Source organism: Ostrinia nubilalis, chromosome 4 (assembly GCF_963855985.1).
Source record: "Ostrinia nubilalis chromosome 4, ilOstNubi1.1, whole genome shotgun sequence".
NCBI classification, from domain to species: Eukaryota; Metazoa; Arthropoda; class Insecta; order Lepidoptera; family Crambidae; genus Ostrinia; species Ostrinia nubilalis.
In genome coordinates this window covers 11,583,216-11,611,180 of record NC_087091.1, presented here as the reverse complement: position 1 = coordinate 11,611,180, position 27,965 = coordinate 11,583,216, and the positions used below count along the sequence as shown (strand labels likewise).

At 36.9% G+C, this 27,965-nt stretch overlaps 1 protein-coding gene and 1 long non-coding RNA gene across 3 annotated transcripts in view; both read right to left on the bottom strand.

The window, feature by feature from the left end:
• The window catches only part of LOC135071116 (protein FAM107B), a 35,766-nt gene extending 10,450 nt beyond the window's left edge, over positions 1–25,316 (bottom strand). Inside the window, exons 1-2 of one of the 2 annotated variants that reach the window (XM_063964887.1) lie at positions 25,149–25,316; positions 2,809–3,013 (exon numbers count right to left, since the gene is read on the bottom strand). In XM_063964887.1, the coding sequence (XP_063820957.1) occupies positions 2,809–2,930 (122 nt within the window). In that variant the 5' untranslated portion in view covers positions 2,931–3,013; positions 25,149–25,316. Of the gene's footprint in view, positions 1–2,808; positions 3,014–22,606; positions 22,693–25,148 lie in introns of those variants that run through there. The other variant, XM_063964885.1, reaches the window with a different exon arrangement.
• Positions 25,317–25,999: 683 nt separating this feature from the next.
• On the bottom strand, positions 26,000–27,387 carry LOC135071127 (uncharacterized). The gene is made up of 4 exons (XR_010257211.1): positions 27,061–27,387; positions 26,683–26,973; positions 26,519–26,581; positions 26,000–26,310 (listed from the first exon to the last, which is right to left on the bottom strand). It is a non-coding gene; the product is annotated as an uncharacterized LOC135071127 (long non-coding RNA).
• Positions 27,388–27,965: the final 578 nt, after the last annotated feature.

Genomic DNA, 27,965 nt, shown 5'->3' with positions numbered 1-27,965 from the left:
AATTGTTATCCTATTATGGGATATCCAATATTAGGAAGATACAGTATCCAGAATTAGGGTACACAAAATTTCATGATTGATTTGTGCCATTTTGGATAAATATTTATTTATAAAAATAAATAAAAGAGTTAAGACATAATTTGGTTTACTAACTTAAAGTATAATGATACGCAATAATTTTTAGTGCAATTAATGAATAAATTTTTGAATTTGTATGAGTTTTTTTTTAAGTTTTCAAAAAGTATCCAGTATTTGGTACTTCTCCCCTACACCCGCTCATTTATCAAGAGTTGAAACTTAATCTAAAATTGAACAAAAATGACAACAACACCTACAGAAAGAGGATTAAAATAAAGAAAAAATAAAATAATAACGAATGCCATTAACAAGTGCATCACAAAGCTAACTCCATTCCATCTCGCATCCCCGGAGAACTCATTCAGGCGACAGATGTTCGATAATTGCAGCCAGTTCACAGGATCCGGCAGGATGTCGCGCACCTGTGCGCCAAGAATCCAAAACGCACGCCTAGCAAAAACCGACTTCTATTTTTGGTGCAAGTCCTGGGGTTCAACAATCGGAGGCCAGTACACTCCATTCATTGTTTTGTTAAGATGTAAAGCCCTCTGTTGAAATGCTGATAAGGCAGAGTTGGATATTATGTGTGACTCAGAAATTACGAGTATAATGACTCTTATGGTTATGAAAGTGACATTTACCTACTTAATTATGAGTCACTATAAAAAAACATAATTCACTACACCACAATCGACCCCGAATGTCATAATAATTTTCCAGCAAACAACCAGAATGTGAATTAGTGACATCTAGGTATTTTAGTACTTTAATGACACATCCTAATTGCTAAGTGGATAGAAGGGTTAAAAAAATCCTTACAAAAAATGCCGCGTTGATGAATTGCCAAAGGAACTGCAGCAAGAAGTATACCTACAACTTAACTAAAACATTCAAGCTTTAATGAAGTTAGGCGCGGCAACTTTGATCAGGGGAATCAATTTTACTCGCAAGAATGCAGACAAAAAACGCACCCTCGGCTTGATGCTCAGGTTATAAAGGAATTCCGGCGCCAATAGCAGTCATTGTTCAAATATTAAACTCGATGCATACGTGCTTCGATACAATGTTCCATAGAGACTGTTATTAAAGAAGGCATGCTCAATTTTACGTGACACTATTATAAAACTAGTTGTGATCGTTTGTTGCTATGATTCTATGATAGTTACAAAAGAATTGACTTTAGTAGGACGACGATACCATCACAGAAAATAATAAATCGAGAAACGGGATTCCCAATAGAATGCTGAACCTTTCTTAAAAGCAGTCGCCAGAGGCTTTTGTGTGAAGAACAATAAAGCCTTTGACGGAGGTGCTCCTTCACGACAAAAGATAAGAGAAGTGACGGCAGGTGCTTGAGTCGTTGAAAAGTAATACACGAGATCGACGACGTTAAGAAAATGTGAACCACGTGTAGATATGTAAGTAGCCACAGCATATCAGACTATACAGTTTTGTAGCAAAATAACACCTATTACAACTTGATAAGGTACCAGTGTTTGCCTCGATGAGGATAAAATAATATATAATGTAGAGATACATTACGTGACATTTTGTAAATTAAACGCTAAACCTTTGTACAGCTGTACACATAAATAAAATAATGTACATTATAAGTTTATATCTTTACTTCAATATTAAATAAATGTGAAATAATAATGACTTTAATGAGCAGTTGGCACTGTAATAATATTCACTTTCGTATTTTTACTCGCAAGACGCGACATCAGTTGACTGAGTAGAAAAACAAGTAAATCTACCTTCTGGGCCCAAACTTGTTTATAAACTAACGATATGTCGGCATTATTTTTATAGCAGACAAATTATAGTAGTTAATACATGTACGTACAGATCTCCCTAGATGGTTCACAATATAACTCTCTACATTACATCCTCTGCGGATAGAAAAACTTCATAGATTAGGTGCATATTATTATGATAATAGATGAATACTGAATACTAGTATACGTACGCGATCTAGAAAGTTTCTGTATTGGAACAGTGGCTAGTATTGAACAATGGATAATGGGACATTAAAGGTCGTGGTCATAGCGTCTTGTATGACACCAATCACCGACTCTACCTTCAGTACATACTTACTTACTAACATTAGACACGTACACATAGTATCAACAAAGTTGGTAGCGCCATCGCTTGCGCGACCGCTGGACAATGCTATGTATCTCGTCAGCGCCAGGGACTGACTCCGGCACTGACAGACCGAGGCTGATGCCGCTAGCAATTCGACCGCTGAACAATGCGGTGGTTACAATAATGAGACTTACATCCTCTGGTTAAAGAGTAGTTCCCTGTGCAGGTCCATGCGCTAAGGGCTCTCGAGGCACGGGTTGGGCAGCCGCCGGGGCGCGACGAGGCCGTCGGCCGCGCCCTCGCCCTCCTGCACCATCTCGTCCGCGCCAGGGACTGACTCCGGCACTAACAGACCCAGGCTGACGTTGCTTGCATTGCGACCACTAAACAATGCCATGGTTAGAATAATGACACTTACATCCTCTGGTTAAAGAGTAGTTCCCTGTGCAGGTCCATGCGCTAAGGGCTCTCGAGGCACGGGTTGGGCAGCCGCCGGGGCGCGATGAGGCCGTCGGCCGCGCCCTCGCCCTCCTGCACCATCTCGTCCGCGCCAGGGACTGAATCCGGTACTAAGGGACTCAGGCTGACGTTGCTTGCATTGCGACCACTGAACAATGCCATGGTTAGAATAATAACACTTACATCCTCTGGTTAAAGAGTAGTTCCCTGTGCAGGTCCATGCGCTGAGGGCTCTCGAGGCACGGGTTGGGCAGCCGCCGGGGCGCGATGAGGCCGTCGGCCGCGCCCTCGCCCTCCTGCACCATCTCGTCCGCGCCAGGGACTGACTCCGGCACTAACGGACCCAGGCTGACGCCGCTTGTCGCGCTCAGCGCGCTCACTGATAGAACTGTAGGAATAAAAACATTTTTTTTACTTGAAAAATCTCCTTTGAGATGCGACTCTTAACGCTAGAAATTTTAATAAGAATAATTGTATATTATAATCAATTTTTACATTGTACAGTGAGTTAGGCTGCTCACGCAACTTTTCCTATTAGTAGAGCACAATTAAATTCGCAAAAAAGTTGAAATATGATGATAATAAGTATCTTTTTTAGATAATTATAAGTAGGAAACTCGATAGATAGGAAATAATAAAAATAAATTAATAATTGCTAAATTAATTATAGGTAACAAACAACTGCAATATACTTAAAGACATTCTTTATTAAAATTTCGATACAATTCAAAACATCAAAACTAATCAAATTGTGCAGGACTTCTTTCTAGCTTGTTTATCCGATGAGGTTTGATTAAGACTTGATATGAAGCTTTTAATCGCAAACATCTTTTATCGGGTAAGATCGGGACATTATCTCGAGATTTTTATTTTCTGTGCTGTTTGCAAGCTGGATATGCAGGTAGACTTGTCATACAAAAGATTGGTATTTCAGAATCTCCGAAATTAAATCAAATTAGGTAGGTACATTAAATTTCACAATATGTTAATCTTTCAATCATCACTGTCCACGCCGATAAATGACGTTAATTACTGATTTATTTAACTCAATTGTCCATTGAAATATTTAACACGTGTAGACGTAATTACTTAGCATATACGAATATCACCGTATTAAATATTTTCAATGACAATTACTGCTGCACAATCGTGCACTATTAGCTGCAGACACTAATTAATTTACAAATAAATTAATAATAATTAATTATATTATATTATTCATTGTTCGTACCTATCTTAATTGTGTCAGTTTGCGATTCGTTAAAAGGTATTTTTAATATACTCGTATTATAATTTATAATACATATTAAGTAAAATACTCTTTTATGATGCCACCTAAGTCAATGACACTCAAGGTGATACTAACTTTATGTATGTATTTTACTTACAACTAAAATTATGGCTCGTACATATGAATAGCTATAAATCAAAGAAGTGTTTGTACTCAAAACAGGTACCTCAAAAGAATCTAATGAATCACGGCGAGAATGATATCATCCAATCGCGCGTTACTAAATGAGAATAACTAATAACATGTTGCAACTAAATAAGGCGTCGTGTCGTACTGAAGCATAAAATGTAACGATAATCTAAAATTATTAACACTGGCTATTTCTTAAGACAAAATAGCAATAAATTATTTATAACAATTTGTTTTCGATTTCAAGAATAAGTATGACCTTTAAAATTATTTTTTTGTAATATTATGCTAACACGTGTAGCGTTTTTGCAACTTAAATAATGTTTTGTAATTTGGTCCGCCGCACAGATGTTTTGGAATACAAATTGAATTAAACAGTTACAATCTTTTGCAATTCCACTTTAGTTGAAAATTCTTGCGAATTATCTTCGAATACAAAACAGTGATAAGCAGTCCAAAAGATTATCGCTGTATAGCAATACACTTAAGAGTAAAACGGCATATCGACGGCAGAAAGCGATTTTGTCGTATCTCAAAAAGTCCGATTTTACACCAGAGCAAAAAAACTATTTCAAAAATTCATAAATCTTAAATTAAGAAAGTTAGAAAGCTGAAATTTTACATGTTTTGTCTACTAATTAAACTTTATTTAATAAAGGTGATTGGAATAATCTAGAGTTACTACTTCATTGACTTTTGACTAGTTACAGCAATTGATTTTTTAATGTCGAGCTGCAGAAATGTTGTATCAGGAAGGTAAAATGTATGGCTTATTTAAGTTGACTTCAATTCCCAGGCAGCGGATCTGCTGTATCTCAAAGAAACGATAAACTGTACAGGGCTATTTAGCTGTATGGACCTTATAATGAAATAACTTTCTACATTTGAAATGTTTTATCTACAATAAGAGTCAGAGATGTGAAAACAATAAAATACTGTATCTTTTTCTTAACTGTTTTATTTAAATTTTAAGAATGTAATGGCACAAAAAAATCAGTCTGTTTTTTAATTATAATAATCAGTCCGACAAAAATATTCTTCTTTATTAGTTTATCTCTCTTCTTCATTAATTTTAAGAAGCATACACTTTCTCTTTAAAAGTTTAACAATCAGCCTGCCATAGTTTTTCTTCTTCATTAGTTTCAACAATCAATCTGCTAAATTCAGTATTAGTTTTTAAACTAAATAAGAATAATCATCATGTTACTTTTCCTTCTTTGTTCATTAGTTGCATAAATCAGTCTGTTATACTTTCTCTTTATTGCTTGCAACAATCACTTACTTATACTTTGTCCTGAGGTTTGCCATTTATTATTTTTAAATACGTAAACAACAAGTGCCGTATGGGGGGGACGGCCATAAAGAATACTCTTCCCCACCGCCAACAGGAGGCGTGTCGTACGTAATAGGCGACAAAATCCCTGCAGCACCGGACGGGCAGCAGCGTCTGCGTGCGAAACCTCACAAAAAAAAACTGCGATCGCTAACCCGCCTGCCAAGCGTGGCGATTAAGGCAAAATCCCCTCATGAAGAGACACAAAAAAACACGGCCCCTAGTCCCCGGCGGCCCTACTATCCCGGGCCACGGTAGCGGTCACGGTAACGTTGGGGCGAGAGGTGCTAAGAATCACCGGGTACCGACAGGCTACCAACCCCGACGACCTCTGGCCCTGGCAACATTTAACACTCGCACGCTGCGGCCTGACGTGAGGCTCGCCGAATTCGAGGAAGAACTGAGCAGGTTGCGGTGGGATATCGTAGGATTATGCGAAGTCCGAAGAGAGGGGGAGGACACCATAATCCTGAAATCCGGAAACCTGCTCTATTTCCGGGAGGGCGACCAACAGTCCCAGAGTGGTGTCGGGTTTATCGTCCACAAGTCCCTTGTCAACAACGTGGTCCAGATCGAGAGTATTTCGGCGAGGGTAGCGTACCTTATACTCAGAATCACCAAACGGTATTTGCTGAAGGTCATACAGGTATACGCACCGACCACGGAACACCCCGACGACGAAGTGGAGACTATATGTATATGAGGATATTTCCAGAGCCATACATACATAGCTCCCGGTCCCATTTTACCGTTGTGAAGCTCGAGAGGCGTCGACTGATGAAGTCTACGCTCCGCCCAGCGCCCGTCCAACTCCAAAACCCCGAAAGCTTTCAGCTCGAGTTGCAAAATCGTTTCGAATGCCTGGGATTCTTGGGAGACTGCGAAATTGTGGACGAATACAATGACAGGTTCGTGGAAATTGTCCAAACGACTGGGTCTAAGTTCTTTAAAACCCGTCGTTCAAAAGAAACCAAAAAGATCTCTGACCTCACCAATAAACTTATAGAAGAGAGACGAAACTTGGTTCTGCAGTCCTCTAAAGATGCTGCTCAGTATCGGCGTCTTAACAGACAGATCTCCAAGTCTTTGACTCGCGACCAACGCCAATTTGATACAGATCGTATTAAGGAGGCGATTGAGCGTAACAAAGGCTCTAAAGTGTTCGCAAGGGATCTGTCTGTTGGCCAAAGTCAACTGACCAAGCTGAAGACCGAGGATGGCAGAGACATCTCGTCGGGGCCTGAGTTATTGGAAGAAGTTGAGAAGTTCTACGGACAATTATACACGAGTGTACTTCCCAAATCTAGCTGAAGACCCAAAAGCTAGATTCACCCGACACTACACCGAAGATATCCCGGACGTCAGTCTGTACGAGATTAGAATGGCTCTCAAACTGCTGAAAAACAACAAGGCACCGGGTGATGATGTAATCACGGCTGAGCTTCTGAAAGCAGGTGGAACGCCGGTACTAAAGGCTCTTCAGAGGCTGTTCGATTCCGTCATACTTGAGGGAAAAACGCCTACGGCATGGCACAGAAGTGTGGTGAAACTTTTCTTCAAAAAAGGCGACAAAACCTTGTTGAAAAATTTATAGACCTATCTCACTTCTGAGCCATGTCTACAAGCTGTTTTCGAGAGTCATCACGAATCGTCTCGCACGCAGGCTCGACGACTTCCAGCCTCCCGAACAAGCCGGTTTCCGAAAAGGCTTTAGTACCATATACCAGATACATACGCTACGGCAGATTATAATCAGCCACTTAGGCGTTTGTGGACTATGAAAAAGCCTTCGACTGACCTGGGCAGTGCTACAGTCTCTCCAACGGTGCCAAATTGACTATAGATACATCGAAGTGCTGAAGGGCTTGTACGAAAACGCTACAATGTCGGTCCGCCTCCAGGATCAGAACTCGAAACTTATCCAGTTGCAGCGAGGAGTGAGACAGGGAGATATCATATCTCCGAAACTGTTCACCACCGCCCTGGAAAATTTTTTCAAGCTTCTGGACTGGAGCGGATTCGGCATAAATATCAACGGCGAGTATATCACCCACCTTCGTTTCGCGGACGATATCGTAGTCATAGCTGAGACCGTGGAGGACCTAAACACAATGCTCGATGGCCACAGTAGAGCCTCTCAACAAGTGGGTCTTAAAATGAACATGGACAAGACAAAATGCGTGGCCTGGATGCGAGCGGCGCAGGACCGGTCTTTGTGGAAATCCTTGGGGGAGGCCTTTGTCCAGCAGTGGACGTCTTTCGGCTGAAACGAAACAACAAATAAAAATGTAAAATAATATTTATTTTAAGAATTTACAATTCTGCGTTCTCACTATCGGCGCTAACGCACAACTGCCGCGCGATCAGAATGGCGTATGACGCAGCGGGTGGAGGGGGTTTGTTTTGCTAGAGTGACGTATTACTTGCTGTACACAAAACAAGACTCTATTCTAATGATGTTAGTAAGATTTTCGCTATTAGATGATACGTTTGAAATGCAGTAACTATTTTATAAGTACTCACGTCAGTTCGGCTCATTTGCTGTATGTTCGACATCGTAAGATTTTAGGGCGGCTGAAATGCTGTATCTCCTTAAAAATCAATGTTTGACTCAGAAAAAGAGTGCTGTAACTGTTTAACATACTAGTAGTGTGGTCGTATCTATTTTATTTCCGAAAGTTGCGTTTTTTTTGACCAGTTACAGCAATTGGTCAAGTAAATTGTAAAAAAACTGGAAAAAATTCTATGACGTATCTATATTTTTTTTCATCGTAGAAAGACGATACATACACCATTCGACGCGGCTTTTTTTTCTTAATACAATACAATTAAAAGTCATTTTAGCCAATTTTTGAGATACGACATTTCCGCTTTCTGCCGTCGATATGAAAAGTGGCTGGGTATTGTTTCGTAGCTGTGACCTCTTTCGGTATGTTTGTGACAATACTCCTCCGCCGTGATTGCACGTCCCTGCAATGAACTCAGGTTAATAAGCGCGCTGGGGGCTGTTTCCTCCTGCCTCGTGCTCTTAAATAGGGCTGCAGCTCTACTTTGACTGCTTTTCTGCGTATTTTCCTCACTTTTAGTTGACGTTTAACAAAACACAGGAATATTCGAGCCACGAGGGAGTAACAACACCTTTGTCCTACTAACTACGCATGAGTTGCTGTGTATCCTCGTAGAAGTAACGACACTTTCAACATAAGCACAAAGTATCATTACTTCAAATATAAGCAATGTTCACTGTCACGAGTCCTTCGTCCGAATTTTTTTCTCTTTTACTTTAATTAAGGAAGAAAACTTAGCTCATGAATTTTTTACTCACGTACGAAACTTCGTAGAGACGGATCTACCTATTTTCAGTTGGATGATGCGAGTCTAAAGGAACGTGCCTAACATTTAATACAACTTTTTCGGCGTTCACCACATGTGTTTCTTAGTTAATTATAGGCATGACCATGACTTCATTTTAACGAAATTTTACACTTCTTTTATAAACAGTGTCTGTTGTATGTAAGCGAGTAACAAGTGGAAAAGTGTTCTGGATATTTTCCACAGAATTGGTCTTAAGTTTTTGCTAGATAGTAAATTGAAGGTAGGGCAAACTCAACAGTAGCCACAGAGGCTTGGGGTAGTTGTAATGTACACCACTTATTGCGGCTCGTTATCTCACGCCCCGGCCTCATTTCTGGTGCTTTACACAAACGCAAACGGTGCAGTTGCCAGTTATGAACTTTTAAATTCATTTCAAGCCAACGGAATGAAAGTTGCGGTTGTTTGATAATAAACGTCGCTACGAGTAAGATTTTCGTTGCACTGAATCGATCAAGTAAAGCAACTCTACCAATTTTGCTCGCGTCACGTAAAGATTGAACAACACTGTTTTACACACATCATTGAATAATGTTAACATTATTCATCCATCATACAGGAAAACGCATGATTTTACAACAGTTCAGTACACAGTTGTAGATAGGATCATAGACAATGTTCCGTTTTACAATCAAATATGTACTACGAAATTCTATTACACGCCAATTCATCATTGATAGGGCGTTTCAATTGATTCAAGGTAATTTCAAATCATTTTCAATTGAAAACGTAATGTTTAAACATTAATTGGGTTGTAGGTACTATCTGCAGTTAAAACAGTGGAAACATGGAGCAACCGACGATACCAAAAGGGAGATAGGCGTTATCGACTCTTGCATAACGCTGTAGCAAATTTTTGGTAGAAGTTGCACAAATATGACGGTTCTGAAGCGAATTGTTTCGGTGTGAAACTTCACAAGATTAGCCTTTGCAAAACCATTTATGATTCTGTTATTTAATTCATTTGCGACAAGAGCCTTGAAGGAAGTAATGGAAATCATAAAATAAATATTTATTCTACAACTATTTATTCAAATGTGATATAAACTATCAATATTTATTTTACTTAACAAACAGCGAAAACAAGATATTAATTAGCAGATAAGTAACGTTTTCAATTTTGATAATCGAGTCGACTGATTACATATTGAATTGAAATGCAGCGTCTATTAACTTACTCGTAATTTTGTATCATAGAAGTTTCAAATTTGACCCTAATTCACTTGCAGCTGGCCAAAATTTTATCGCACCGCGTCTCACATGATATAACGCCGTTTACATAATGCGCAACCGCTGATCAATATCTCTACAATACGACGCACTCGGAATGAACTTGTGCAGACTCCGCGCATTGCATTGAAAATATTCGCGCCAGTTACATTTTACAAATACTTTTAAACATTTTTAATACTCGTCCATTAATTAAGAACGTCGATGAAAAAGCACAGTCATGCGAAAGTAACTCTGGGCTCTATCTGTTTGTTTGTTATGATTTCATGCTGGGACCTTAGGTTTCTTTTTATGACAAAAATAAATCTGTGGGGGATTCAACTTTGTATGGGAAACCTATATTTTTTCAGGTTAGTTAAGTAGGAATGAAGTTATTTTTATGCGTTGGTCATAAATGCAAAAATGTTTTTAACTAGTTGTACCTAAAAACTTATTTTAGGAAAAAAAATCTTAATTAAGACTTGTAATTTCGCTGTCAGCATAACCAGAAAATAAAGCATATTTTTAATACGCTTCAAATGTATAAATATTAATGTACGGTTCTGTTCTCAAATTGACCCCGCGAATCACGATAGGTACTGCTAAAAACATTTTTTACTAAGTAATTGCTACAAAATAGGTACATAGTGCAATGCACTATAAACAGGCCAGTAAATAGGAAATAGCTAAAGTTAGGGTATGCTACGTTCCCAATTCCCGTTCGCTTTGACATTTCTGAAAGTAGGCCCCAACCCGACTGAGGACATTTATATCTGGACCACGCTCGTGTTATATTGGTCGATTGCAAAGTTTCTTTGAACCATGGTATAGCCTCCAGTCACGATGACTACAACTTTTGACATGCTGTTTACTCGTTTGTAATACGTAACACTTGAAATTACTATGTATTTAACCCGCTTCCTAACAAAGCTGCTAAGTTTTTAACGTTAGATGTTTTCGAGTGTCGTTGAATTTACATACGATATCTAAAATATCTTATTCAAAATATATTCCGTGTGATTATCCTTCACTGATTGCGTCGTTTTATAATTAATTGCACGACACTATTTGCGTATCATTTTTTCCTACTTGATCAACATTACTGTTGGCAAACTTAATAATAATATACAAAAGATAGAGATTGTGTGGTGGATAATGGAATCTAACATTTTATGAAGGCCCATTAATCTGAAATCTTTGATGTCTAAAGGCCAAGCTTTTAGTGGATTAAATAACCGTAGTAACGTTTTTCTTTATAACGTTGGAACTTTGTACCTACTAACTTACTATGAATTCCAGTTTGATAAATGCACTGGAAATGTGTGGGCCGGTTTCATACAGTCAGTCAGGCTGTCTAGACGAGATATATGGCTAAATAGCGTAACTCGATATCGACTGGTTTTCCAAAGAATTATCATAATAGAACCAGCCTAATTAATGGTTGTAAACAAGGTCTAATACCTTAGAAAGAAACTACCCACTGATAAAATAATAAAAGAATGCGCCACCAACCTTCTATGTATGCTTTCACAATATAAGAAATTAATTATCATACGGCAGATTGCGGCGATTAGCGCTATTAGTGTACCGTAAATAATCGCAATAATTCAGGAAACTAAGCTAAGTGACACCGCAGTCCAACACGGAACCACGATAGACGAAATAGCCAAATAATTACCACGACCGTCGAGCTTGGTAATTACATCTAAACATTTACACCAATAAAAGTATTTTCACTCGGGACCATAACAGCGCTCCATCATTAGAGCTACTTTAAGAGGCTCGTATTATCGCAATAAGCATCGTAAAGTAACTGTCGCTATAGAAAGGTCGGTTATATAAAATTCTTGTTTATGTGCACAGACCGTTTAAAGGAATGTCCTTGGTAAGGATATTTTATTCAGACGTAGGGCACCGAGGGGCGATATTGAACCCGGTGCCCGTGAAGGTCGACCTAAGTTCGTGTGCGTCGCTCTCGAAGTAAACTCCCTTTCAAGGTCTCATTTGAGATACATATTCCTTCTTAAATCTTAGACAGGTCAATATTCTTTGCTTGAGGCAGGGTGACATCAGAATTCTAAGTAATGCAGTATTTTATAAAAAGGGCAATCGATGTTTAATATTGCGGCAATTTGAAAGATATTAAAGATATTATAAACATACACGTATATGTATACGTGCTGCAAGTCAACATCATTGTTATTGATCGATCTCCAGTGGAAAATATGCTATAAAGTTACTTTTGCCGATTCCAGCCATAATAAATGTCAAATGGTCAAGCCTATAAAGTTTCCTGGTGGAATATTTATCAAGCCGATAGTAGAACGCCATGGGCTGACCCCTGACCTACGGCTATTTTTAGCCCTCCATCTAGCAATATAACTCCAGCAAGGCCGCACTATAGTGCTCATTGGCTGAAACAATTGACGTCATTCGAAGCTGAAGGCTGCCATCTAGCAACGTTTACTGACTTAATCAGCTACACGAGGCTTGGCTCTACCTAACAACACAAATGAAAATCGAGAACTACCGTATCACAATTTAATTGTTCCAACCCAAGCAAAATGTGGATTAAAAATGTTGCCTTACACCAAAGTGGAAGATGCCTTTGAAAACTTTGCATCCAAGTTTTCCTCCTTACTTTTCTTGAGCATGGCTCTTATGAATTTCCTATTCAGAAACGTGTCGGTCCTCTTACTTAGCAAGTCTGTAGAAACATTCGTTGTTATTTTCGTACTGTTAAACATCAAGAGATTTAATAGCTAAATAGAAGAAGAATAGGTACCTATGAAGAATATTCAGAAAAACCCATAATTATGACATAAGACACTATTCCGAAACTCAAATAAACCTTATTAAAAGATTGACGGAAGATTTCAGTAGATAGCTACCTTACTGTAGTAATACATTGTTACAAACTGAAAAGACCGAGCAATTATCAAAGTTTAGTCTATAATGCCGACTTAACATCGCAACGGTCGGATAAAACAATACATTTGTTAAATCCATTGTTCTTTGCAAACAATATTTCCTAGAAAAATAATAGTGTTTGTTTAACCTTCCATACAAAAGAATAATAGTCGATAGATCACATTCTCGTCGGAAAGTCTGAGAGTATGTATATTATCTGCTCAATCTTTTACAGGAATAGGATATGTTTTGCATAATTGGACTCACGTAACCGTCAGCAGAGCTTTGTACTGGGGTCACAAGAGGACAGACCAATGGTTGACAAATGAGATTAATAGGCACCCCTTTTAATCCGATTAATGGCTGAATGAGCACGCTGGACTCTTGACAATCAGCGTAATCTAACTACCTCCATCAGCACTTATCTGATGAATTTTTACGATTTTTTTATTTGCCTACACAATCTTTTGTTCCTCTTTGTCTACGATACATATTATATTCAACGTGTACATTTTTGTTTCGAATAAAATTAGAATGAAAAGAATGGACGTAAATTGATCATGGTGTCAATGAAAACGCGTATAAAAATTATATTACTTAAATTAATATCGATATACTATTACTATCGAATTTGACTGCACTAACAATGGGTATACATACTACATACCTATCGCACTTACATGTATTATTGTTTTCGGCACGATCGACCATAATAGAACCCATATAGCTAAAACTGGCTAACGCAATCTGCATCTACCCGTACAAAATCAGTTACACACTTGCGAAATAGACATTCTTGTGTAGGCAGTAGTCATAAAACCTCAACACATTCCCTACCTGTTTGATTTCGATGTAGCAACTACCGTGCGGTATATTTTATGAGGGCTGTAGTAATTAGAAAAGTATCGACGAATTCCTATGAAACCCCAATCACAGAACATTATTTTTAATGAGCATTTCTGACCGACTTAACAATTTGGGCAATCGTTACGAAACAGGCGCGACCATTAGACAATAAAGCGAACAGTTTATGTTTCGACAAGATAATGGGAATAGAAAATACTGCATCAGATAATAATATATGAATCCCAGGGCACGTGCGTCAGTGGGGTCGGATGTTTATGGCGCATAAATTATAAATGGACGGGGAGTGTTTTAAGTAGTGACCGACCGAATATTCGTTTTCGTTTTCGTTTTCGGCCATTTTCGGCCAAAAAATGGACATTCGGCCATATTTTCGTTTTCGGCCAAAAACCAGCCGAAGCTTCGGCCAAACCGAATATCAGAAATACTTGAATAAGATGGTGACGTTTATCGTTCCGATATCTTCGGGAGTGAATTTGGTGCACTCATGGTTCCAATCAGACTTGAACGGACGTGGTATTGTCACTCTCTTTTGAAGTTGTGAAGTGAGGTTACGTTGTAAAGGGTGTCCAGTGAGAATTTTCCAAGTTCAAAATTGAATACAAATAAAACCAAAGAGTTTTCATTAAGTTTAATTGTTTCAAAATAGAGTCTAATGCGGATTTGAAATACGCCATGAGTCACTGGTCGGGCGGGAGCCTACAGAGCGTTCGCAGTTGAGCAATAAGTATTTGAAATGTATTGTCGAATGATCGATGAATGTCTGATACCACAACTGCAACTGCATCCCGGTCAACTACGTAGCTCTATTTTAGCAAGAAGGTGTCTCACCACACACGGAGATTACCTCGATGGAGACACTGAGGACTATTTTTTTTTCAAATAAATGATTAGCAAGCACAGGGGTACATACCCTAGTCGCCTCGGTCACCAGATCTCACACCATGCATGCGACTTTTTCTTGTGGGGATATCTCAAGTCAATAGTTTACAGCAAACAATCCTTAAATAATTCAGGTTCTGTAAGAAAATATCCGCCGTGAAGTTGCAGGAAAATTATTAGCGCGATTGGCTCTCGCATAGTTGTGAATGTAAGGGTCCGGCTGTGAGAGTGCCTATAGTGAAACGGGAATCATCTAAGACATTGCCTATAAAAAATTAAGTTCGCATTGTTAAACTCCAGTTTGCATTTGTAATAAATAATAAAAAAAATCATTAATTTATTTGTATTCATTTTTGAAGTTGAAAAATTCCCACTGGACACCCTTTATTTCTTCTTCACTTCCCAATATTTCAATATACACCGGATATAATATTCTACTAAGAATTCATGATTAAATTTTTTGTGTTTTAATGCCGGTTTTCTTTAATCAATCCTTATCAAAATCAACTGTCAAACGTCATTATGTTTTTGGTCAAAACAATAACGGTTTTTAAAGTTTTTACATAATTTCAGATTAAAATTTGAGAGTTGAAGGTCATTTTCGTTTTCGTTTTCGTTTTCGGCCGAAAATGAGACTGCAGCCGAAGCTTCGTTTTCGTTTCCGTTTTCGGCTGAAAATCCATATTCGGTCGGACACTAGTTTTAAGACACGTTTGAGAAATGTAGCGTAAAAGAGTTGCCGAAACATAAATTCTTGAGCAATGTTGAAACTGGAACAAGGTGGTTTGTCTATGCAGAATGAATCTTTAGACAGATGTGCTGACGTATCTCAATCATCGTCGGCGCGACCCCCCGCTGATGCGTGGCTCAATCAATAAGCCACTTCCTCATGCGGGCGCGCACGATTCACTTATTACACTGACGACTGCGATACAAATTTTCCCGTGTGCCTCAATGGACGAGGTCAACTAATTCGACCAAAGAAGATGCACAAGCGGCTGCACTCGTTCTCTTAATGAGTCCAATAAAACTAATAGAACTTCATTGAACTAATAGACGGACTTGTTTAAATTCGTATTTTTGGTCACATCTCTGCGACTTAACGGTAATAACTGACTAGAGTCATAGCGAGCGCGCGCGACTTTACGCATGCGAATGAAAAAAGAATAATACATTAACACTGGTTTTAATATGACGATAACAACGATTAGTGGGATACTGAACTTGTAAAACACACCACACCATACTTACTCGTTATTACTCATAATATGCAGTGATTACTTATTGTATTGGCTCTACAACTACCAAGATATCAAATGCTGAAAGTTACATTTATGAAAAGAGTAAAAAGGACATACTTATCTTGTAAATCCTGAATAGCGACTAATAATATCAACAACGTTTAGGTACATATAGGTACCTAATAAATCAGTGCAGTATCAGATTAAAAGAACAAAAGAGCGTTAAGCTCAAACCTTTATCGGTTTGTGCGCCACACACACGCAATTATGGTCTGTCGTTCCAGATTATGGAACTTACAAAAAATAACTAGGGTTGAACTGGAAAGGGTTGAGCGATTTAGGGGACGACCCCGTTTTTGATCGCGGACACTATTAGTTATTAAGCAAATGCGACTGTTCGTCATTTGTCAGTATCGCGTTGCATCTCTCTAGGGAGTGCTAACATCAAAGTTTAAAATACAAAGCTATACGTTATTGTGTTGTAGAATGCATGTATTGGTAACTGAACATCAAACGATTAAAAGCTACAAAACAATTTATAATTAGGTAATTAAGTAAGTAAGAATCAATTACATAAATTATTTATACGAGTAAATATCTAATTTCTTTCGTTTTTCTGATTTTACATTTTGATTGATTGAAATTATCTTCATAAGCAGGTAAGTAATTTCCAAACCGCTGAATAATTTGCAAAGTAATAGAAGGATAATTAATTATTTTTATCTGATGTTAATGCTTAAATGGCTACTCTACACTTGGCTTGTGCTGTTGATGTACATAGTGATATTGTATATAAAAAATGTGGTAACTCTACTATAACTTACATGCGTATGGATAGCTATTTGTGAGATGAATCAAGAAATACCATTTTACTAGACAACAGACAGACATATTAATGTGGATACATTATTTTAAACATTTCCGCCATTATTACATGATGAAAATGCACGAAAGAGAAAACGTCTAAGTATGAATGTGCTATGTTAATTTACTAGTCTATCACGTAGTAGAAATACAACTGGCAATGACGTCATCAAACGCAGGTCACGCAGGGTGCGTAGTTGCGGCAGAGGGGACGGAATAGCAATTGTTTAAATGTATGTCCGTTAAAGTAACAAATTCGGTCAGTTGTCATAGGGAAAATTTAGAGGCCTGCAAGTTCAGTGGGCCCTGAGCGCGACCCCATTATGCGTTCAAATAAGGTGCGGGCGACTACGCACGCACCGTTCGTAGCAACCTAGACGCGTAGTTAGCAACCTACTACCTAAGCCTTATCTTAAAGATACATCTAGGTAAGTATATTCGACATTCTATATTTATTACGATTGAAAAATAGCTGTTAGTTGCGTTATCGTAAAAAACAAAACTTTTGTGAAACATCGCATTGTCTTCAAATCCACATGGGTAGGTACTCGTTATCAACCTATCTATTTACGTTACTATCTATTTATCATGAACAAACATGCGCATATGCTAGACACGATTCGACCGCGCCTTTAACTTTATCGGGACCTTCAAACGGCTCTTGAGTTTCAGTTAACCAAAGATAATTTTTGTAACAGTAGTTTTACGGCCGTACATCACGCGAATGATCTAATTAGAAAAGAAAAAAAGGTTGTTTCATGTCGATGTTTCCGGACGAAGTCGTTTTTATTCATGTGCGGCGTGGTGTAAGGACATTCATTCGCTTGTGCACGTAGTGTCGCCTATCGTTCTGGGAGGAAATCCCGTTGCGTAGCGACGAGGAGTAAAACTATCGAAAAACTTTAATACATATCTTTTAAAATAACTATTTACTTATGAATTTCCAATCAATAGTATTTATACATAGTAGCTATACCCCTCAGTATGTACAAAAATAAATGTTTTCAGCTAGGTAATTGGAGTGTGTCTTAGCTCTACCTTTAATTATGGGCGCTATTACTGCGGAAATATTCTTATTAATCAATATGGATAATCCATCAATAACTCGACTTATTATTATTTATCTAACATTACCAAACCCCAAAACATCGCAGAGTCGATGCTAAAGTATTTTTGAAAGGTGTACAATTGTAAAGCCTCTCCTTTACAAATCAAGTAGCGCAGCTAATCTGCCTAAAACCATCAAAGTGACATCAAATAGTTTTGGCAAACAATATCGATAACAATAGTCGAGGGCATCCCTTAGCGTGCGTTCACGGGCAGGGCTCGAAGGGCGTTGACCCCGCAGACGGAGCTTTTCGCGTCTCGCCCTACTTGCCGCCCGCCCGCCCAGCTCGCGTAATCGTACGTAATTTTTACGCAAAGACAGTTTTTTTCATCCAATAAAATGCTTATTGGTTAAGTTTAACATTGTTTTTCATGTTTTATTACCGTAACTCGGTTATAAAACATGAAAAACAAATGTTCAACTTTAATTGCTTTTGATTAATTATGTTCTTTCAAAATGTGACCAAATTGAATAACATTTTCATTCCTTTGTTGTTAGAAAGTATACACATAAAGAGAAACAAAGAAAATTACGAGATATAGAAACGACCCATAAGTTTATTTTCATCCAACTTAAGACCGATCATCTAATCAGATCATGATGGAACTCATGCGAACTAAACCTAAAACTTCGCATTTAGATTTCTTGAAACAGGAAAACATGGTCACGTCTCACTCAGATAACCGTAGTAAATGGGAAGACCAATGATGACTTTTAATTATTTCCGACGTGGAGTCGCACGCTTATCTCTAGATAGCTTAGATATTTTATGAATTTTACTGTAGTATAATAAAAAACAATGACATTGTTGCTTCTCAAATACTAGGCGTGTCTAACAAGATGGGATTTTCTGCCGAAAATTCGTGCTCAAGGACTTGCTTGTAACGGAACACACCCTCGCGCTAAGTGCTATCAGGGACACTCCCACTAATTAGCTATTACTGAAAAGACGCTTCAAATGTTTGAGTAGGTGCTACAGGTATATACAGATAAGGGTTATTTCCTTGAAATTTTAGACATGCCGGTATCACATGGTGCCACCTAAACTACTATCTACTTTGCTTGGTAGATAAATGGGAAATACTCGTATACTGATTATGATTAAACAAGTGTATGGATACTTACTGTAATGTTCAACATTTTCGGGACAAACATCACATTTTGTTATTAACTGAACTAACCACAACTGAGAGCCAAACAAAATTATCGTTAAGTTCCGCAAGATTAAACGTTGGTCATTTATTAATGCTACTCTTATCGACTATTTATACAAATTACCAAGTTCTCGCTTTTCGTAAAAAAATGCATCTATTCCTATAATTTCTCGAAGTGCAGGCGAGTTGCATTGGTATCGCCACTTGATTGCACTTTCCCTTTCAACGGCTGCCGCTGCGGTCGCTGGCGCACGTACGTTTTATGTTTCACTACCTCACTTTATAGACAGGAAGGCTACCGCTCAACATGGTAAACATTTGTGTGTCAGTCACTCGTAACTAACTGTTAATATCAAAACATTTTCTTCGGTTAGTAATAAAATAGAGCATCAAAGCAGCTTTAGATGTGGTGGTACTGGTGGTCATTAAATTACATTCTTCTTTGAAATTTTCATTAATTAAAGTGAAGTGAAAACAAGCATCAAAAGGTGTTTAGTGTGACTTTCATTGTGGAGAGTCCTAAAATTCCTGCGCATGCGCCGACGTACGTCGTTATGCCATATATTCATATAAACAGCGAAACCTGAATAGTTTAATTAAAAAAGCAAATAAAACGTTAAATAAACGAAAAATGATGTGTTTTTATCAAACAAACAGGTTCGCTCCGCTCTCATAAGAAATTACGACAAATGCGTAATGGGCGTGTCGTAAGAGGACCACTTTACCACTTTCTTGAGACCATCGTCTTCGCGGATATTGTCTCCTATAATGCAGTTAGCTTTCATAATTTTAGAGCACAGTCCGTTCCGCAGCATCGAAAATCGATTTCAGATTACAAGCGTGTTATTAACATGAAAAATTACGGCACTGGATCAGTGCATTCAAAAAAAGAAAGCATTCGTATCTTTGACTCGATCGGTTTACTAATTTTCATAACAATAGCTCATTACACGATTTTAGAATTATAGCTTTGCAAAATATCTAAATTATACTACGGAGTAGTATAGTATAATCTAAGTAAGGTAAATTTTACCTTCACTTTTGGATACCACTTTTTAGTTTAGCTTTTAAATACTATCCTTAAAAACATATTATTATCATTCATTCATGTAGGTAATTATTCTACGAGTAACTGGGCATACATACATACATTGATAAATCATTGAAGGTAGGTACAATCTCCAACCCTTTGAGCAACGTGCGTAACGTCAAGTATTTATGAATATTAATAGCAGGCCACATTTAGTATACTATACCCATTCAACTGAAGTGACACGCTAATGCATAAATTAATATTTTAAGTAAATAATGTGTGCATACGTGTACTTGATTATTTAATTTTAGATAGTAATTTGACATCATAATCCACAATATTTACTGAACACAATTTTGTATTGAATATTAATGTTAAATCGGTCACTAAATATCACACATATTTTACTGCCTGCTATTATTTTTAGTACGCCAATCAATAATTTATCTGACACTATTTAATTAGAGGTCGTAGTATTTTACGATTTTAAAAGGTAGAGCTATAAAGAAACTTTGAATAGGAGTGTGAATACGAGTGTTAACAAACAAGTTAATGTATTCAGGCGGTGTATTATTGGAGCGAACCAGATGTTGAACCAAACATTACTAATCGAACAATTGCAAGATATTTCTGTACGTTAACCGACTTCCTCTTTCGTGCTCTAGGCACAAATAAACAATTTTACTAAGAATGAAAGGTTGAAGAAATAGCTGGCATAGCTTGTTTACGATGAACGATTGGAAAAAGAGCATAGCGTATTGCCGCACATAAATATCGATCTCCATGCATATGTATGAGGAGAAATATGCAGATGGCATTCGAGTAGACAAGTGGCTAGAAAGGAGCGAGCGCGCCACCCATGGCGCTGGCAGCTTATCCTGCGATCCCGATCCTTTGTCCGGCAGCCGTGCCAAACGCTCTGGCATACAAAGTGCACTTACAATGCACCGTATGTTTTGTCATGCGCCGCACAAAAATGTAACTGTAGTGATTTTGTATCCGCAATCGCGTTGTTACGCGACCTCCTCAACGATTGTTATGCATACCGCAGATCATCTCCGATCTCTGGTAAATTGATAATGACTATAAAGTTACGTATAAGTTTTACGGGAAAGTTTTAAGTATAAGGGAAGCGCTGGACGCAGGCCGCTACCAATCGATCAACATGGAAAGCATTGGGGGAGGCCTATGTTCAGCAGTGGACGTCCTGTGGCTGAAATGATGATGATGATGATGATAAGTTTTACGATAACAAGTTCTTATTCCACCAGCTTACTTTAAATCGTCGAGGAGACGTAGCTTAAGATAGCGTGTTATTTTGTTGTCAACATTTCACTTATCCGCACAATCAATTTGTGAAAAAAATTAAACTCGTAATTACATGCATTGCTACAGTGCGTTTTTCCTGCAGAATTCATAAAAAATGAACATAAATTGTCCCGTACTTTATAGATGGTACATCTGTTTCTCCAACTCTACATGCGATATAATTTAAAGCAGTGCAATAAAAAGTATCTTTCCAGTTTCCATTTTTGCAATGCTCCAGTTCTGTGTCATGTTACACAATTATTTTCACATTCTGGACATAAATAAGCTATTAGTAGAAACTAACTGTTAGGCAACTTAATATGCAGCGCAATCATGTTTTATCTCAAAAGGCTTTAGTTATTTGTTCAAAGCACGCATTTCTGACATCCATCTACATATTTTACTTGCTTGTCTAGAAAACTATTGCAGACATTCAAAATTGTGTGAACTTCACATTTCTGCAAAGAAAATATGTCTGCATTTTCCCGCTTAGTCCCTTAGTCTGGACAACAAACGTTTACGAAATAAATAAGTTAAGTCGTTTTCTGACAGCGTACAAAGCGGGTCTAATCTACCGGTTGTTATTCATATGCTGACGTGGGAACAACATTTTTTGTAAACTGACTAACGCCGACACTCGTCTGGTATAAGTATTTTGTGTTCGACGGTCAGCTTCATTATCAGCTTAGTAATGACACCTTTTTTTAAACAACAAAGTCCCGACTCTATAATGGCATGTACATTGATCCTAAGTAGGTTAAACGAATAAATAACGTAGCGTAGCGTACTTGCGGTCAACGTCAAAAGAATGCTCTTCACTCGTCTCATCAAAGAGCTGATTCATACTATATTTCTGAGTAATAATGATTAATGCATATTATTGTTATATTACGTAAAACATTGTGTGTTAACAATGAGTGGCTGTTATTACAACAGGCCAAATATACGGGTGTCAATTACTACGAATAATGATATGCATGTAAACAAACGATAAGGCGGACGTAACTCAGGGTATTAAATGACCGGTGCAGTATGTCAGCGATCGGATATCGCAATCACACGGCGTGAAAGCGGTGGACATGTGCTTTTGTTCTAACCGCTTTATTAGTGCGTGTGCCAAATGACAACTAGGCGTAGTGAAACACAACTCTGTCCAAACTAAAACGCAAATGCGTGCGTTCAAATCAGGTTATGATTGGTACTTTCCATCGTAAATCGTCAGTCTAATTAGGGAATGACAGATGATAATCGAGTATGGTAGTTGTGGTTTATGATTTCGATACCGTTTTCATAGATGGCTAGCTTCTCTTGTATGGCAGGTGCGGTTCTGCGAGTTCTCGTGTCGCACATCGCGGGACGGATGCGCGCAGCGACGGCGACTAAATGCCTTGTGCTGAACACAGAAGCCGGGCAACGTGTCACGGCCACCTAACAGGATTAACTTACCTGTCCTACTGCGCAGGTAAAGCGTACTACTCATCAGACCGCAAGATGCCTTAACCGGCTTAAAACTATATTTGAACGGATTTTGAACAGAACCAAGCTTGAACCTTCATGCAACCTTTTTGTAAAGCCCACGATCAAATTACTAACATGCTACTCATTGACAGGCTTTCCCTCCTTTTCGTATAAGGTAAGGGCACACTCTTATGACAGTTGTGTTTCCTTTTGTTTTCGGATCGTATGATAATGTGTTTTACATACGATTTGAAGCTCAAAAACTGTACTTACTGTAAAGATAATTAAACTGACACAGATTTTTCCTAATTTGTACGCTGATACAAATTAGCAGAAGGCCTCTCCTATTAGATTTCTAGAAAATTATAGTTTTCCGCTGTTATCCGTTAACCTGTTGCGATATTTTACACATTGTAACATTGTTACACTAACCGTTTTAATTGAAATTTAATGTAGTATCGTAAATGGGCAATGAAGTTTGGTAATAATTTAATTTATTTTGTAAGCTGTTTTTTGTGCTCCGAATTACTTACAAAGTCAGTGGTTCCTTACAGGTTTTAATAAAATAATTCACTTATTTATCCACATCCAGTACGCAGAAATATTTTTACGAAGTTACAAAAAACTAACTGAAAGCAAAAGACTGAAAGATTTTCATATCGGGTCATCACATTATGTTGGTACATAGTTATATTATGTTAATACCTATTTCCTTTATTTGGAACCTACATAGGTACCTAATCGTTAGAAGAAGTAGAGAAACATTCTCATTGAGAACCTTTTTATGTACCAGTAGTCATGGGCTGTTTCTCCTTCACAATTCTCATTAGTAATGGATCCGAGGTGCTATAGATACGCGATATTTCGAAGTCCGACACCTACCTACTTTTGAAGCGCATGTTTGCTCATGAGCAACGTGAGTAAAGAACATGAAACCGAGTATCGTGGAAACTAAGTACAAGCTTACCTTAATCATATTTACCTACGAGATTAAGCTAATAAAATCTATCTTGTCGTAATTACAAAATCTTGTAAGTAATCACTTACTTACTCGAATAAATTTTTAAGTATCTAAAATCTAAACTATTATCTCACAGGTTGTAGGCCTAGTTAAAGTTTAAATCGGTGCTTAGTACAGTTTACATTGAAGTTAAAATAAATACATACTTAGTTAGTACCCTTATTAATGTTACCAATCTCGTTTTGTTCTCATAGCTTTTATAATAATCACGTCACCTAACATTAGTACGTACTTAATTAGTAACATGAAAAGATATGTTTTCCTCGCGGGAAAATAGCAGTTGCTCAGAACCTGGACTGAACTTTTCTCACAATTTCCAATTGGCAGGTAGGTTGTATGGTATACTTTGCTAGAGTATGTACCTAATCATAGTAGCAAGAATTTCCTTCCTGATATGATATGTCAGACATGCCTGGTATTGCTATATGAATTAGGTAGATACTGAGTTACAATCCCACCTTTATTCATAAAAACTAACAATCAACAACATTTTTTTATTTAGTTTTGTCTCTTTTCTATTGATAAAAAAACAACCTAAGTACTTTTTTTTTTAAATAAGAATCCAATGATCCGATTTATTTTTGTTTATTTTAAGCGTGCGAAAGTTTATGGCCAACGTGTGTTGCGAGTTGGCACCTTGGGCAAATAAAGGTAGAACATTAATGGTTGTTAATGATCTAACTTTATTTGCCCAAGGTTCCAACTCGTCAATGGTGGGCCATTATTTTAGATCTAAATAAATCAGATTAAAATTGCCTTTGGCTTTATGCCAGAAATCCAGGCTCAATTTCTCAGTCGTAGCACTCGTAGCTATTTAAAAGTACCATTATAAGTATACCTACTTTGAAAGCCAAGAAAAAAAATATTTAACGTGCTTTCTTCGTTTTCTTTTATTAAATAATGATTATATTGACGCCTTAGGACGCCTGTATAAAGTCAAAATCAAAGACTAAATTCTTATTAATAAAAACTCTTGCGTCTTCAATTAAGTAGGTATTTTAGTTTTAAATTACATTAATAATTACCAATTAGGCTTATTTAATTTCATTATTATTTAATTAGAAAAAGCAGCATACAAATCAATCAACTTTTCACTTGTCTCATCAGCACAGGAAAATTTTAGAAAAATTCTACTAGGCACTACTTACTTATCAAAATAAACTAAACTATTCATGTATTAAATCATCATCTCTGAAATAATTAATAAGAATAATTGTACATGTTAACATAACCCTAGGGATGTAGGTAAGTATATGTATCTAATTTAACTAAATAGGTAAATACATAAAATAAGCAGTCTACATTTTACGAAATTTAAATCACGCAATAACATAAAATCCACTTACCTTGTCAAGAAAAAATGTCCTGGGCAACTAGGCCGTCGTAAATGTATTCACAGAGTGTTCTATAGCATCAAATTTATAATTTTGGCAAATTATAATTTAACATCGATTTACGAAAAAATAAACACGTTTCTTTCCACCAACACTACCGATCACGGTCCTTCGCTTGATTTGATTGATAAACAAAACTTCCGCTTCTCGCAGCGCGCGCATTTTGGTGTTGCTAGTATAAATATAATTTTTTTATGTATAATTTATATTTATTTTTTCAAAGGAGGTATTGTTTATAATTTATAACACGATAACTTATAGTAATTGAACATAAAGTATCACGGTAATTAATTACGCCTATTACATCATGTCATTCATCAAATTGCAGACACTAAAGTGAGTTTATATTAGAAGATCAGAAGAATGTTTTTCCTACGATAATGTGCTTTTATTGACGAAAATAACTTTAATGGCCTTAATCTGAAATTGAGTCAAGCTGCCTTAGTTTTTTTTTAATTTGGACAATTAAAATAATGCATCTAATTTATTGAACAATGAACGCTACTATATCATTTTTTTAATTGGCAACACCTCCTTCCTGTCCACAGATTTCCTGACTGATCGAAAACGTCACTTTGACATTTAACTGAGTGACCCACAGATTAGAGAGTATGTCTAAAGACAGATAGGAAACGGCCCTAGTATTGGTTAAACGATAAACAAACTGGTACCGAGCTAGATTGTCCAGTAGGTGGCGCTGAATACAATATGGCGTCTGCCGCCCACAGATTAAATATACCTGTCATACTTTTTTATGATCCGTTCCTTTTCATGTATTGCGGTTAAAAATAAAACTATTGAAGTATCAAATGAAACTTTATTGATGAAATATAACATGAAATATTTTGTTTACGAAAATCAATAAGCATTAAAACTATTGGATTTTAAAAGATTACAGTTACTGTTGTGATTACAGTAGGTACATTGTTTTAGTTTTTACATAATGTACTCACGGCTTGACATTTGTATGTAACTCATACAAAATAAGTTGCGTTATGACTTATAGTAAAATAGTTTTTAATGTTCTCCATAAATTCACACGTTCACTCTCACTTTGGTTCTGTCCAATCCAATAGCCACTGTAAGCAGGCCAGATCTACACGTTTCTCACCACCTGTAAAATATATGAAATATTTGTAAATTAAGAGCAAAAAGATGCGCATGTCACCGCAAGACTGTAATCTCCTACATCATCTACATTCTACACTAATATTATAAAGAGTACAGCAGATGAACAAGTGATCTGTCTTATCTACCATACCTATCTTACTGTCTGTTTTGTTTCTAGATTTGCACTACTTTGTTAAATAAAATTAATTTACCTTGTCAAATGTGTACTTGTCAATCAATTACATGTACATTCACAGAATCTGGATTCCACCAATCTGTAATTAAATAATTAACTTTTATTTGATCCTAGTCGAAAAGCGTCAGAGGATAGTGTTAGAATCATTTTGAGGGTGTTTTAAATTTTAAAGGTACTTACCAAATGTTCTTATCAACAGAAGTTAATATTCATCTAATACAAATCTTCCTAATTTAATGCATTTGTCATGGCATAACTTGCAAATGAAATGAGTTCATCGTTTGTAATCAAGCATTCTTGGTCTGGTTTTATTGTTTATATAGGTTTCTTCTAAACTTATTTGAATAGGAAGTAAAGGTTGGTTCATCTGGATTTTAAGTAACAGTTGACAATAATGATCAGCACCGGTGATTCCATAGCAAGCACTTTTATTGTAATTGCAGCTTAACACCTTATAAGTTCGATATTAACCTGAAACAAATAGGTACTTAGATTCACTGTATAAAACACGTATCATCATTCACTGTGTCCTGCAATCTATGCCTGCAATGTACCTACGTGTATTGTATTTTGGGTCCAAACTCCAAAGTATGTTGTTACTCCATGAAACGATCCATATTTAGTTTCCATTGATTTAAATGGAGTTATGAATGATATTGTAATGAAGATTTAATCCTTTGTGTGGTTCAATACTTGATAAAACATGATGTTGCTGCAAGCTGCAATAACCTTTCTCGAGTGGATATCTTACTTGAGAGAAATTTCTTCTTGAAACAAACATCAATCCAACTGGCAATCCATGCACATGTAGTTCTTATTAATATTGATTGAGAAATTATTGATTTTAGATAAAATTTGTTTAAAGAAAAACACGTTTTTTCGATGAAAATTTTTGACGTTTTTTTTTTTAATAATGTCACAGTTGTAGACTTGAGACGGAACTAAATTGATTAAAGTGAAAATTACGACTTTGAATTAATATACTTTTAAATAAACATTTCATTTATAGAATGCAAATAGATTCAATAAAATAATTTATAAATAAAAGTTGAAGTTGTAATTCGAAAATGTTTACTAACTTGATTCCAGACACGCAAAAGACCATTGCCATTGTCGCATAAAGGACAACTATAAAAAAAGTCACTTCCTCTCGGAACTGTCAAAAAAATTCACTCTCTATGGAGCTGTCAAACTCTATGGCGTTTCCACCACGGGGTGGAAACGCCATAGAGTTTGACAGCTCCATAGAGAGTGAATTTTTTTGACAGTTCCGAGAGGAAGTGACTTTTATTATAGTTGTCCTTTGTATGCGACAATGGTCTTTTGCGTGTCTGGAATCAAGTTAGTAAACATTTTCGAATTACAACTCAACTTTTATTTATAAATTATTTTATTGAATCTGTTTGCATTCTATAAATGAAATGATTATTTAAAAGTATATTAATACAAAGTCGTAATTTTCA